Source organism: Neomonachus schauinslandi, chromosome 13 (genome assembly GCF_002201575.2).
Source record: "Neomonachus schauinslandi chromosome 13, ASM220157v2, whole genome shotgun sequence".
Classification (NCBI taxonomy): domain Eukaryota; kingdom Metazoa; phylum Chordata; class Mammalia; order Carnivora; family Phocidae; genus Neomonachus; species Neomonachus schauinslandi.
In genome coordinates, this window is record NC_058415.1 from 41,167,938 (window position 1) to 41,183,042 (window position 15,105).

General features: G+C 38.6%; 1 protein-coding gene across 1 annotated transcript in view; it reads left to right on the forward strand.

Annotated features, from left to right (window-relative positions):
- The window catches only part of CCDC171 (coiled-coil domain containing 171), a 310,199-nt gene that overhangs the window by 71,346 nt on the left and 223,748 nt on the right, over window positions 1-15,105 (forward strand). Inside the window, exon 8 of the mRNA XM_044920762.1 lies at window positions 1,738-1,898. Within this exon, the coding sequence (XP_044776697.1) occupies window positions 1,738-1,898 (161 nt within the window). The remainder of the gene's footprint in view (window positions 1-1,737; window positions 1,899-15,105) is intronic.

The window sequence follows — 15,105 nt, forward strand, 5'->3', positions numbered from 1 at the left end:
CATCCCCAGGAGACTTGGTCATAGCTTTTCTCTGATTTCATGGCCTGCTTCTGTGATAGGAAGCACTTACCACATTCTGTCATGGTCTCTCCTCTCCTAAAGACTAGGAGCTCCTCAAAACTAAGACTGTCTATTGTCAAGATTATTGTATAATATCTTGAGCACTAGCTCACTGCCTGGCCCATATTAAGTGCTTAATAAATATTTACCCAAATATTTATTAAATAAGTACTACCTATACATATATAATATTAAATATATATTAGATGAATATTATCTCATTAGATCTTTGTAACAACCCTGTAGATAGTCTGTTTATTATTATTACTATTATTTATTGTTTACAGATGAGGAACCTAAGGCCTTTGGAGTTTTAGTAATACGCCAAAGGTCTCATAAGTTAATTTGTAGAGCTGGAAGTTAAATGTGAGCTTTATGGTTCTAAAGCCCATATTCTATTTAGTGTAAATCATTTTCTACCACTCTCCACTTTTTCTGAGCCTTAGCAGTCTATTTTTTATTTTTAATTTAATTTTCTGAAAAAGGTAAAACATCCACATAGTTCAAAAATCAAAACAATATTAAATGATCGAGAACTCTTGCTTTCACTCCTTTCTCTCCCTTTGCTCTACCCTCTTGCCTGCTACTTAATTTTTTCCACTTGTTTACCCAAAATATAGCATACTACATACACTGATGTAGACTTTGCTTTTTCAGTCTGTGTTAACACCACATGGAGAACCACAGAGAGAACTTCCTTTTCAAAAGTTGTTTTGCAGCTTTTTTTATAGCTGCATATTATTCTTTTATGGGAATGTACTTTATCTGTTCTACTGTCGATATTTACATGGAATCTACTTTTCAAAGTGTTATTTTATGTAAAGTTTCAAGTGTATACAAAAGTAGAGAGAATGGTAAAATGAACTCTGCACATAGCCATCACTTCAAGATTTACCTCAGGTTGGGGCACCTGGGGGGCTCAGTCCATTAAGCATCTGCCTTCGGTTCAGGTCATGATCCCAGGGTCCTGGGATCGAGCCCCGCATCGGGCTCCCTGCTCCGCGGGACGCTTGCTTCTCCCTCTCCCACTCCCCCTGCTTGTGTTCCCTCTTTTAATGTGTCTCTCCCTGTCAGATAAATAAAATCTTTAAAAAAAACAAAAAAGATTTACCTCAGGTCAATTGTGTTTTTTATCTGTTGCACCCATCTACTCCCTATCCCCATATCATTTTGAAGCCAATCCTAGATATCATGTAACTACACTCATAAATATTTTAGTCAAATAGTATTATTTGGTAATAAAAGTTTTACTTTTCTACAGTAAAAATCTCTAGGAATAAAAAAGATCTGTTAACTTTTATGGGTTTCTAAAGATGCAAATGTAATGATGTTTCTCATAAGGGAAGAATGCTTCCCTTTTGTTTTCCAAAACCACGAATTTCATTATGTTTTATAAAAGAAGTATCCAAATGGAATAGTAGGTCATAATTTGGCACTTTGATTAGGCATTTCCATAGCACAGTTAACTATTCTTCCATTCTTCCTCCCTTCCGTTAAACACGTTGAGAAAGGGAATACACTGTCTTTTGTTTATTTTCCCTTTTGAACGAAAGCAGAAAGGAAGAAGTGTTTGGATGAATGATAAACTGCTGCTGATAAAGTACTCTATTCCATTTGACTAGCCTTTGATGCTAGCATTTCCTTGCTTGTTTTAACTACTTCTCTGTCATCTGGTAGTTACGGATTCGAGACCTTGAAGGTGCTTTGCAGGTAGAAAAGGCCAGCCAAGCAGAAGCTGTTGCAGATTTGGAAATGATCAAGAATGAATTCAAAGAAGTTGAAAGTGCATATGAGCGAGAAAAGCATAACGCACAAGAGAGCTTTGCAAAACTGAGTTTGTAAGTGTTTTACTGTAAAATTCTTTATAAAGAATTTATGAAACTTACATAACTATGAATGTGTAGCATTTTAGATATAGCTCTCATTAATGTCTGTGCTAGATTGGGGATAAAGGATTTTATAAAACATAACTATACTTCTTTGTATAGGTAAATATGTAAATGCTTTTTTGGATTTTGAAGTATCATGGCTATTCCAAATAGTCTCTGAAATGCAGTTGTTACCCTAGAGAGTAAATATGTTAATGTATTTTGCCTTTATTGATGTAATACAGTATCTTTAAAGATCTTGATTTCTAGGCCACCTAAAAAGGCCTGTGTGGAGATGGGTAAGGTTTGAGATTTTCTCAAACTACAGAAATAATAGTACTAGGGGCTAATACCACAGTGGTTAGTATACATTGTGGCTCATTTGCTTTCTAGCATTGCGTGATTTCATTCAATTTATAGAACACCCCATGAGGTAGCTGCTCCTTTAATCCCTGTTTTACAGATGTGAAAATTGAGGCTTAATGGGGACACACAACTAGTAAGTGGTAGTCAGGGTCTTTTTGACTCCTACTGATTTTAACCTTTTTCAGTTCAAAAGCCTCTCATCTGGAATGTTCTGTGGGATGCTTTAAGAAGTTTATAATTCTTTAATATGTTTCCAAAAAACTTTATAGTAGATATTTTAAACCATTTCTCCTGGTAGGGTGAAATGCATACCACCATTAGTACGTGACATGATAATAGGTTGGTGCATTAGAGTTAATGTATTTATTTTTAATGTTAGTTTGCATATGACAAATAGATAATGGTTTTCCATTTACAACAATAATATAAAGATTTCTCTTAAAATACTTCATTTAACCTAAGAAATGAATTAAAGTATTATTAAATAGTAGTGATTATTATGGGTGTGGCAAAATCATAAAGATGGCACTTGAAAGACTGACTTGAAAGATTGATGTTGAAAGATAGACTCAAAATGGATGAAAGACCTAAATGTGAGATAAGAATCCATCAAAATCCTAGAGGGGAACACAGGCAGCACCTCTTCAACCTCAGCTACAGCAGCTTCTGGCTAGACATGTTCTCCAAAGGCAAGGGAAACAGAGGCAAAAATGAACCATATGGACTTCATCAAGATAAAAAACTTTTGCACAGCAAAGGAAATAGTTGACAAAACCAAAAGACAACCGACAGAATGGGAGAAGGTACTTGCAAATGTCTAATCAGATAAAGGGCTAGCATCCAAAATCTCTAAAGAACTTATCAAACTTAACAACCAAAGAACAAATAATCCTGTCAAGAAATGGGCAGAAGACATGAACAGACATTTCTGCAAAGAAGACATCCAAATGGCTAACAGACACATGAAAAAGGGCTCAACATCACTTGGCATCAGGGAAATACAGATCAAAACCACAGTGAGATACCTACCATCTCACACCAGTCAGAATGGCTAAAATTAACAAGTCAAGAAATGACAGACATTGGCAAGGATATGGAGAAAGGGGAAGCCTCTTACACTGTTGGTGGGAATGCAAGCTGGTGCAGCCACTCTGGAAAACAGTGTGGAGGTTCCTCAAAAAGTTTAAATTAGAGCTACCATACGATCCAGCAATTGCACTACTGGGTATTTACCCCAAAGATACAATGTAGTGATCCGAAGGGGTATGTGCACCCCGATGTTTATAGCAGCAATGTCCACAATAGCCAAACTATGGAAAGAACCCACATGTCCATCGACAGATGAATGGATGAAGAAGATGTGGTGTATATATATACAATGGATTACTATTCAGCCATCAAAAGATTGGAATCTTGCCATTTGCAACAACATGGATGGAACTAGAGGGTATTTTGCTAAGCGAAATAAGTCAATCAGAGAAAGACATGTATCATATGATCTCACTCATATATAGAATTTAAGAAACAAAACAGAGGATCATAGGGGAAGAGAGGGAAAAAGAAAACAAGACAAAATCAGAGAGGGAGACAAACCATAAGAGACTCTTAATCATAGGAAACAAACTGAGGGTTGCTGGAGGGGAGGGCGGTGGGGGGATGGGGTAACTGGGTGATGGACATTAAGGAGGGCACGTGATGTAATGAGCACTGGGTGTTATGTAAAACTGATGAATCACTGAATTCTACCTCTGAAACTAATAATATATTATATGTTAGTTAATTGAATTTAAATAAAAAAAGAGACTGATGTTGAAAAATTTAAAATTCTCTGAGATTACTTTTAGTAGTAGTGCTTATAATATTTTAAACCAGTAATTCTTTTTTTAATAAAGATTTTATTTATTTATTTGAGAGAGACAGAGAGCATGAGCACAAGCAGGAAGAGGGGCAGAGGGAGAGGGAGAAGCAGACTACCCGCTGAGCAGGGAACCGGACGCCGGGCTTGATCCCAGGACCCTGAGATCATGACCTGAGGCAAACTCAGATGCTTAACCGACTAAACCACCCACGTGCCCCTAAATCAGTAATTCTGAACTGAATTTTTTTGCTTCCTCTGGGATGACTTAGATGACATTCTGTGAATGTTATTCTTAAGACTTATCCTCTTTATTTCCTTTGAACCATTGTTTGAATCTGTCCATTTATATATAAATATGTTTGAAGGGGCTTTACGTAGAATATAGTGCAGGCTTCTTTACTGTTGCTTTGAGGTGATGATTAGGACCTACATGTGAAACTGTTAGAAGTCAGACTGTACTCCCAACAATTAAAGCTTTCAATAATGAAATAATTGGCTTCTTTGGGGAACCTCGTGAATCTCCTGCCTTGGGAAGTTCTGAACAGAAAGTGGCTGATTCTTTGTCATGGATATTGAAGAAGAGAGTCCTGCAAAAGTTGGACTAGAGGAATTTTAAAGGACCTGCTAACAATTAAGCTTAAGATTTTTTTTTTCTGGGGCGCCTGGGTGGCTCAGTCATTGAGCGTCTGCCTTCGGCTCAGGTCATGATCCCGGAGTCCTGGGATCGAGCCCCGCAGCGGGCTCCCTGCTCAGTGGGGAGCCTGCTTCTCCCTCTCCCACTTCCCCTGCTTGTGTTCCCTCTGTGTCTCTCTCTGTCAAATAAATAAATAAAATCTTAAAAAAAAAAAAAAAGATTTTTTTTTCTAAATAAACTCTACCCACAACGTGGGGCTCGAACTCATGACCCCAAATCAAGAGTTGCATGCTTCACTGACTGAGCCAGCTAGAAGCCCCAAGCTCCAAGACTTTAACCTGTATGCTTTTCTTTCTTTCTTTTTTTAAAATTTAAATTCTAGTTAGTTGACGTACAGTTCAATATTGGTTCAGGAGTGGAGTTCAGTGATTCATCATTTACAGATAACACCCAGTGCTCATCACAACAAGTGCCCTCTTTAATACCCATCACCCGTCTACCCCATCCAACCTATGTACTTTTCTAATCAGACCCCAAGGCAAATTTTTCCCTTAAATTTGTTTTGCTATTATTTGTGTTTTGGTGCTTGAAAAATTTTATGCATATTTTGTATTCCAATAAGTATCAACTAACAATTCTAAATATTAGTTACATATTCCAACTAAGCACCAGCTAACAATCCTAAATACTTCAACATAACATCCCTTATCTGTTCTTTATCCCTATATAACTGTGCTATAATAATAAAGTTAATAATAATAAACAATAAAAATTAAATAATAATTAAAATCCAATATTCATTACTGCAACTCAGTTCCTATGACTTCTCTTCCCCATCACATCTTCCTTTTCTCTTTATATACTGTGACCACTACTTCTGTTCCAATGATGTGTGGTATTAGAAGGAATGATATGACATGAGGGGTGATTGGTTCAGTTATTTCATTTTCTACTTGTGTTTCTGACTTTCCTTCAGAATCTTCCTTAAAAAACATTTTAAAACGTTTTAGAGTCACAAATTCTCAAATATTAACTCTAAGTTTTGGATAATGTGTTCCAAAGAAACTTGGTTGATTTTAGGCCGTTAGGCCTTTAAGGTAAATGATATCTTTAATTTACAACTCTGAGAGCAGGAAGTTTTAGGGTAGGGTTGTTTTTTGTTTTAAATATTTTATTTATTTATTTGAGAGAGAGAAAGAGAGAGAGTACAAGCAGGGGGAGTGGCAGGCAGAGGGAGAAGCAGGCTCCCCGCTGAGCAGGGAGCCCGATGTGGGACTCTATCCCAGGACCCCAGGATCATGACCTGAGCCGAAGGCAGACACTTAACAAACTGAGCCACCCAGGCGCCCCCTGGTTTTCTTTTTTTAAAGGTTTAATTAATTTATTTATTTGACAGAGAGAGAGAGAAAGAGAAAGAATGAGCGGGAGGGAGAGGGAGAGAGAATCTGAAGCAGACTCCACGCTGAGCACAGAGCCCGATGCCAGACTCGATCCCACTACCATGAGATTATGACCTGAGCTGAAACCAAGAGTTGGATGCTTAACCAACTGAGCCACCCAGGCACCCCTAGGACATTGTTTTACCTGTTGGATAGAACTAACTTAGCAACTGGTAATAATGATGTTATAGAGAAAATGCTGCCTGAACTTTGCCCGTGGTTAAGTTTCTTAAGCTTGTTTTTTCCCCGGGTGGATCTAGGTCAGGAGAAAAAAGCTATGTGTGTAGTTTGGATTTATAATTTTGGTCAACCGTTTCATAACAGTGAACTTTCCTGCATGAAATTATTTTAGATGGAATATATATATGTATACATATGCTTTAGATGTATACATATATTTTATAAATATAAATACATTTATATATATTTTACATATATATTTTTTAAAGAGCTCAGCTAAGAATTTTTTAAATTTTATTTTATTATGTTACGTTTATCACCATACATTACATCATTAGTTTTTGATGTAGTGGTCCATGATTCATTGTTTGCGTATAACACCCAGTGCTCCATGCAGAACATGCCCTCTTTAATACCCATCACCAGGCTAACCCATCCCTCCACCCCCCTCCCCTCTAGAACCCTCAGTTTGTTTCTCAGAGTCCACAGTCTCTCATGGTTCGTCTCCCCCTCCAATTCCCCCCCGCTTCATTTTTCCCTTCCTACTATCTTCTGTTTTTTTTTTTTTTTTTTAGCATATAATGTATTATTTGTTTCAGAGGTGCAGGTCTGTGATTCATCAGTCTTACACAATTCACAGCACTCACCATAGCACATACCCTCCCCAGTGTCTATCACCCAGCCACCCCATCCCTCCCACCCCCCACCACTCCAGCAACCCTCAGTTTGTTTCCTGAGATTAAGAATTCCTCATATTACTGAGATCATATGATACATGTCTTTCTCTGATTGACTTATTTCGCTTTCAGCTAAGAATTTGATAACAGTAACAGGCTGTTTTAACAAATATGTATCTTATATATAAAATTTTAGGTAGGATATATATCTGTTCTGTATTTCTGTAATAAAATTTTCTTTGTTATAAATCTTTTTTTTTTGCATCTCAAAGTTACAGTGTGAAACTAACACTTTTCAATAATATTTTTATTTTAGTTTTCTGTATGCCAGGTGTTCATTAGCTGTGGTAAATGATTGCTGGGCAGTGATGGGGGAAGGAGCTCATGGTAACTTTAAATCCAGTTTAAAATTAAATTAAATTTAAAACAGCCCTAGTCAAAGATATGATACTGAATGGACTGAATCTCAATTTATTTATTTCATTACACTCAATATTTAGGAACTTCTTTATTTTTTAAATATATCATCCAAACGTATAAAAATAACAAAAGTATTATAATCTATTAGCAGTATTATTGTGTATATTCTGGATAAAAGACCAAAGATGGTTATTTGTTAAAGTAGCCTGTGGTGAAGTTCTTAGTTGAGCTCTTTTAGAAAAATAACAGAATGGGAATCCAGTAGGAAAGAAGGCATCTTAACTACAGGTTTCCTTCCTCTCCCTTTGTTTTCTTACCTAAATCATCCACCTGCCAAGTCCTGGCGCTTCTCCATTGGAATTCAGAGTCGGGGCTCCCTTTAACCTTGGTTATACTCCCAGCAGACTCCTTCCCCTTGGTGGAGCTTTGCCAGAAGCCTAGGAGCCGATGACTTCCAGGGTTGTGTGTGACATTGCTGACAGCGAGGAGTGTCCCCCTATTTCAGTGGACCCAGTTCGACCTTGAACCCAGCACCAAATGACAGAGGCATTTAATTTTATATTTGCTGAGTGGTAATAATTTTTAATTAAAATTGTGACTTTATCAAATTAGCTTGTACATAGTCTAAAAAATAAAATAGCCCTGCAAGGTCAACAGTTTCATTCCCCTTGCCCTCTACTACCTGTTTCCACTTCCTCGAGGCAACCGCTTTTAATTCTTATTGCTGTTTCTTCTGATGTTTAACTTCCTGTTTCTGAATAACATGCATATCCTTCCATGTTTTCAATTTCCACTGTTAGATATTATCTGTTGCCCCCCCTCCCCCCGCCGCTTACTTATTATCTCTATTGTATCCTTCTCCCACACAGCACAACTGTGGGGCTCAAAGACTAGAGTTTTAGAGGTCCACAGTGTGGCTGGTGTGGAGCCCTGAGGGTGCTACAGTGCTCCTGTGGAGAAGGCAGCCAGGAAACCTGGGGGCAGACGGTGTGATCTGAGGATTGCCTGAGACACACGGGGAGAGAAGGTTTCCCCTTCTTGGAGCACATCTAAAGAGGTGACATTGCCTCTCTGGGGATGAAAGTGCCAGTGGGTGCCATTTTCTCCCCTGCCCCTCAGCATAGGCGCAGAGACACCTGCTGAGGGCGGCTAACCTGGACACTGGCTCGTTAGTGTGTGTTCTCTGCTCCTGTGCTCTGGTGTGACTGCTCTTCTGGGCCAAAGCTACATCAATCCCAGCACAGCAAGACCCTCCCCCAGAAGACCAGTGCAGGTCCCCGCCACACCAGGTCCTTAAGGTTTGGAATTTTAAAATTCAGCCAGCTTGGCAGTGATAGAACCCATAGTGCACTGCACTGCTCCAGGTGGGCAAGCAACCTGGACACAGACAGTGTGAGCCCCACTGGTTGCAAAAACTCATGAAAATCAGCCCCCCTCATTTTCCCAGGTAATGGCTTTGGGGAAGTATTCTCCTTGTGCATTTCCCTGTGCGCTCTTCTCTCACTCACCTTTCTCCATGACCAGGGCTCCTTCCCCTCCACAGCATCCGCAATCCATTTCTCCCCCAAATCACATCCCTGCACTTCCTACCTTCCACAAAGTGGCCTCTTCTTTCCCTCCAGTTGTGCAGTTTGTTCTGTCAGTCCTCAGATCAATTTCTTGGGTATTCAGAATGATTTGACATTTATCTAGCTGTGTTTGAGGGACCAGGCAAGCCTAAGGTCCTCCTGCTAATCCAACATCTTAGCTTCCCCCCATCCCCCGCCACATGAAATTCTTTTCAAAAGATTTGCCTTCCTATTTAAATTTTGCTCAGGCTGGAATTAAACTGTATTTACATTCTTGTATGGACATCTGATGAAAGGCAGCTTAGAAGTATTTCCGTTTAAAATTTGTTGTAGATAATCCACCAATGGGTAATTTTAATTCAAATTAAAGGGTTGTTACTATTTTTAATCTCAGCTCTTCCTGATGAACATAGTAGACCTGTTTCCTATGATTTTGAAGCTGTAATGCAGGAGATAAAGTGATGCAGTGACCTAACAAACACCCGGGACTCAGAGGGGAAATTGTTCAGTCTTCTGGGAGGGCTTCCCAGCAGCAAGCAGGAATTCCCCTCTCCAGGGACAAAGGAGCTGGCTGGCACCACTTCTCTCCCTTGCCCCTCAGCATAAACTAACTTCAGTAAACAGCACAGCACCAACACTGGCTGCCTAACCTGCTTATACCAAGTCCCCCCCCGCCCCCCGCCCCCCGTGCTCCACTGGTACTGCCTTTCTCAGGCAAGTGTGCCAAAGAACCAGTGCAGTGGGCCCCTCCCCCAGAAGACCAGCACAAAGTCCTTCATGCACCATATCTACTGAGCATAGAGTTCTTCAAAGCTTTAGTTCTAGTGGAAATAGCATCAGGTTTCTTAACAAGCAGACCAGAGCACACCTAGTTAAATCACACCATACTCTGGCCGAGGTCCAAACACTCCCCACTGCAGGCAAGGAGAAACTCGGCAGACCACTGACCTGAGAGATAGAGCAACCAAAACACAGCAGCAGAGTGCACCCAAAACACACCAGAGATACTTCCTGAAGCGCCAGGCCCTGGACATTATATGACCTCTTCTTTATAAGGCCATTACTCTCAGAAGCAGGAAACATAACAGGCTTTCCTAACACACAGAAGAAAACAGTGACCTAGACAAAATGCCAAGATGGAGGAATTCATCCCCAAAGAAAGAACAAGATAAGGTCATGGCCAAGGATCTAATTGAAACAGATAAAAGTCTGATCCTGAATTTAAAGCAACAGTCATAAGGATAGTAGCTGGGCTTGAGAAAAGCATAGAAGAATCAGGGAGACCCTTAACCAACTGAGCCACCCAGGTGCCCCGAATCAGGGAGACCCTTACTGCAGAGATGAAAGAGCTAAAAACAAATCAGGCTGAAATAAAAATGTGATAACCAAGATTTGAAACCAACTGGATGTAATGACCTAAAGGATGGAAGAGGCAGAGGAAGGAATAAGTGTTATAGACGATAGAATTATGGAAAATAATGAAGCTGAACAAAAGAGGGAAAGAAAAATCTTAGATCACAGAAGTAGACTTAGGGAACTCAGTGACTCCAAAAAGTGTAATAACATTCATATCATAGGAGTCCCAGAAAAAGAAGAGAGAGAAAAAGGGGCAGAAAGTTTGCTTGAGGAAATTATAGCTGAAAACTTCCCTAATCTGGGGAAGGAAACAGACATCCAAATCCCGGAGGCACCGAGAACTCCCATCAAAATCAACAAAAGCAGGCCAACACCAAGACATAGTGTAGTTAAATTTGCAAAATATAGAAATAAAGAAAAAATCCTGAAAGCATCAAGACATAAGGGAAAACCAATAAAGTTAGCAGCAGAGCTTTCTACAGAAACTTGGCAGGCCAGAAGAGAGGGGCATGATATATTCAACATGCTGAATGGGAAAAATCTGCAGTCAAGAATAATCTATCCAGCAAGGCTGTCACTCAGAATAGAAGGAAAGATAAAGAGTTTCCCACACAACAAAAACTAAAGGAGTTTGTGACCACTAAACCAGCCCTGCAAGAAATATTAAAGGGGACTCTTCTAGTGGGAAAGAAAGACCAAAAGCAACAAAGACTAGAAAGGAACAGAGAAGATCTCCAGAAACAATGACAAACAAGTAATAAAGTGGCACCAAATTCATATCTATCAATAATTACTCTGAATGTAAGTGGATTAAATGCTCCAATCAAAAGACATAGGGTGTCAGAATGGATAAAAAAAAACATGACCCATCTGTATGTTGCCTACAAGAGACTCATTTTATATTTATTTTTAAAAGATTTTATTTTTAAGTAATCTCTACACCCCACATGGGCTCGAACTTACAGCTCTGAGATCAAGAGTTGCATGCTCTACCAATTGAGTCGCCAGGTGCCCCAAGAGACTCATTTCAGACCCAAAGACACCAAAGACAAAAGACTGGAAGTGAGCAGATGGAAAAACATTTATCATGCAAAAGCACATCAAAAGAAGGCCAGAGGAGCCATACTTATATCAGACAAACTAGATTTTACTTATTTATTTTAATTAAAAATTTTTTTAAAAAGATTTATTTATTTTAGAGAGAGTGAGAGCATGAGTAGGAGGAACAGAGGGAGAGAGAGAGAGAATCCCAAGCAGACTCCACCCTGAGCGCAGAGCCTGATGTGGGGCTTGATCCCAAGACCCTGAGATCACAACCTGAGCTGAAACTAAGAGTCAGATGCTCAATCAACTGTGCCACCCAGGCACCCCCAGACAGACTTGATTTTAAACCAAAGACTGTAACAAGAGATGAAGAAGGGCATTACATCATAATTAAGGGGCCTATCCAACAAGAAGATCTAACAGTTGTGGATATTTATGCTCCCAACTTGGGAGCACCCAAATATATAAAACAATTAATAACAAACATAAAGGAACTCATAATAATACAATAATAGTAGGGGACTTAACATCCCACTTACATCAATAGACAGATCATTTAAATAGAAAATCAACAAGGGAACAATGGCTTTTAATGACACACTGGACCAGATGGCCTTAACAGATATATTCATTCAGAACATATCATCCTAAAGGGCAGAATACATATTCTTTTTAAGTGCACATGGGGCATTCTCCAGAAGAGATCACATACTAGGTCACAAATCAGGGCTCAACAAGTACAAATAGATTGAGATCATATCATTCATGCATATTTTCCAACCACAACACTATGAAACTTGAAGTGATCCACAAGGAAAAAATCTAGAAAGACCACAAATACATGGAGATTAAAGAAGATCCTACTAAAGGATGGATGGGTCAACCAGGAAATTAAAGAAAAAATTAAAAAAAACGTGGAAGCAAATGAAAATGAAAACACAATGGTCCAAAACCTTTGATGTAGCAAAAGTGGTCCTAGGAGGGAAGTATATAGCAATATAGGCCAACTTCAAGAAGTAAGAAAAATCTCAAGCAACCTAACCTTATACTTAAAGAAGCTAGAAAAAGAACAACAAATGAAGCCTAAGGCCAGCAGAAGAAGAGAAATAATAAAGATTAGGGCAGAAATAAATGATACAGAAACAAACAAACAAAAAAAGCCCAGTAGAACAGTTCAATGAAACCAGGAGCTGGTTCTTTGAAAAAATTAATAAAATGGATAAATCCATCACCAGACTTATCCAAAAGAAGAGAAAGGAACCAATAAATAAAAGCACGAATGAGAGAGGAGAAATAACAACCAAAACCACAGAAATACAAACAATTATAAGAGAATATTATGAAAAAATTGTATGTCAATAAATTGGACAATTTGGAAGAAATGGATAAGTTCCTAGAAACATATAAATTACCAAAATTGAAATAGGGAGAAATAGAAAAATTGAACAGACTGATAACCAGCAAAGAAATTGAATCAGTAATCAAAAATCTTCCAACAAACAAAAGTCCAGGGCCAGATGACTTCACAGGGGAATTCTACCAAACATTGAAAGAAAACTTAATACCTATTCTTCTCAAACTATTTCAAAGAATAGAAATGGAAGGAAAACTTCCAAACTCATTCTATGAGGTCAGCATTACCCTGATTCCAAAACCAGAAAAAGACTCCACTAAAAAAGAGATCTATAGGCCAATATCCCTGATGAACATGGATGTAAAAATTCTCAACAAAATACTAGCAAATCAAATCCAACACTAAATTAAAAGAATCATTCACCACGATCAAGTGGGATTTATTCCCGGGTTGCAGCGGTGGTTCAGTATTTGCAAGTCAATCAACATGATACACCACATTAATAAGAGAAAGGATAAGAACCATATGATCTTCTCAATAGATACAGAAAAAACATTTGACAAAGTACAGCATCCATTCTTGAGAGAAGTCCTCAACAAAGTAGGGATAGAGGCAACACACCTCAACATAATAAAGACCATATATGAAAAACCCACAGCTAATATCATCCTCAGTGGGGAAAAACTGAGAGCTTTTCCTATATGGTCAGGAACAAGATAGGTATGTACATTCTTATCACTGTTATTTAATCTAACCACTTCTTTCACTGGAAGTCCTAGCTTCAGCCTTCAGACAATAAAAAGAAATAAAAGGCATCCAAATCGGCAAGGAAGAAAGTCAAACATTCACTCTTTACAGATAACATGATACTCTATGTAGAAAACCTGAAAGACTCCACCAAAAAATTGCTAGAACTGGTACACGAATTCAGTAAAGTCTCAGGATATAAAATCAACATTCAGAAATCTGTTGCATTTCTATACACCAATAATGAAGCAGCAGAAAGAAAAATCGAGAAATCGATCCCATTTACAATTGCACCAAAAACCATAAGATACCTAGGATTAAACTTAATGAACTTTGAAAACTGTAAAACACTTAAGACAGAAATCAAAGATGACACAAAGAAATGGAAAAACATTCCACTTCTCATGGATTGAAAGAACAAATATTGTTAAAATGTCTATCCTACCCAAAGAAATCTACACATTTAATATAATCCCTACCAAAATACCACCAGCATTTTTCACAGAGCTAGAACAAACAATCCTAAAATTTCTATGGAATCAAAAAAGACCCCGAATAGTCAAAGAAATCTTGAAAAAGAGAAGTAGAACTGGGGGCATCACAACTCTGGACTTGAAGTTATATTAAAAAGCTATGGGGATCAAGACAGTGTGGTACTGGCTCCAAAACAGACATAAATCAATGGAACAGAATAGAAAACCCAGAAACCCGGAAATAGAAAACCCACAACTGGATGGTCAACAAATCTTTGACAAAGCAGGAAAGAAAATCCAATGAGAAAAAGATAGTCTCTTCAACAAATGGTGTTGGGAAAACTGGACAGCAACATGCAAAAGAATAAAACTGGACCACATTCTTACACCATACACAAAAATAAATTAAAAATGGATGTAAGACTTAAAAGTGAGACAGGAAACCATCAAAATCCTAGAGGAGAATATAGTCACCTCTTTGACATCGTCTGTAGCAACTTCTTTTTCTTTTTTTAAAAAAAGATTATTTATTTGAGAGAGAGAGAGAGCGAGAGCGAGAGCATGCATGAATGGGAGGGGCAGAGGGGGAGGGAGAGAGAATCTCAAGCAGACTCTGTGCTGAGTATGGAACCGGATGTGGGGCTCGATCTCACAACCCTGAGATCACGACCTGAGCTGAAACCAAGAGTCAGACGCTCAACCTACAGTGCCACCAGGTGCCCCATATGATTTCATTTATGTGTAGAATTTAAGAAACAAAACAGATGAACATAGGGGGAAAAAAAGAGAGGGAGACAAACCATAAGAGACTCTTAACCATAGAGAACAAACTGAAGGTTCCTGGTGGGAGGCGGAGGTGGGCAGGGGAATGGATTAAATGCGTGATGGGCATTAAGGAAAGCACTTGTGATGAGCACTGGGTATTGTATGGAAGTGATGAATCACTAAATTCTACACCTGAAACTAATACTACACTGTATGTTAACTAAGTGGAATTTAAATAAAAACTTGAAAAGAAACCCAAAAAGTGAAGAATTTCATGTGTTTTCACAGTGAATGTG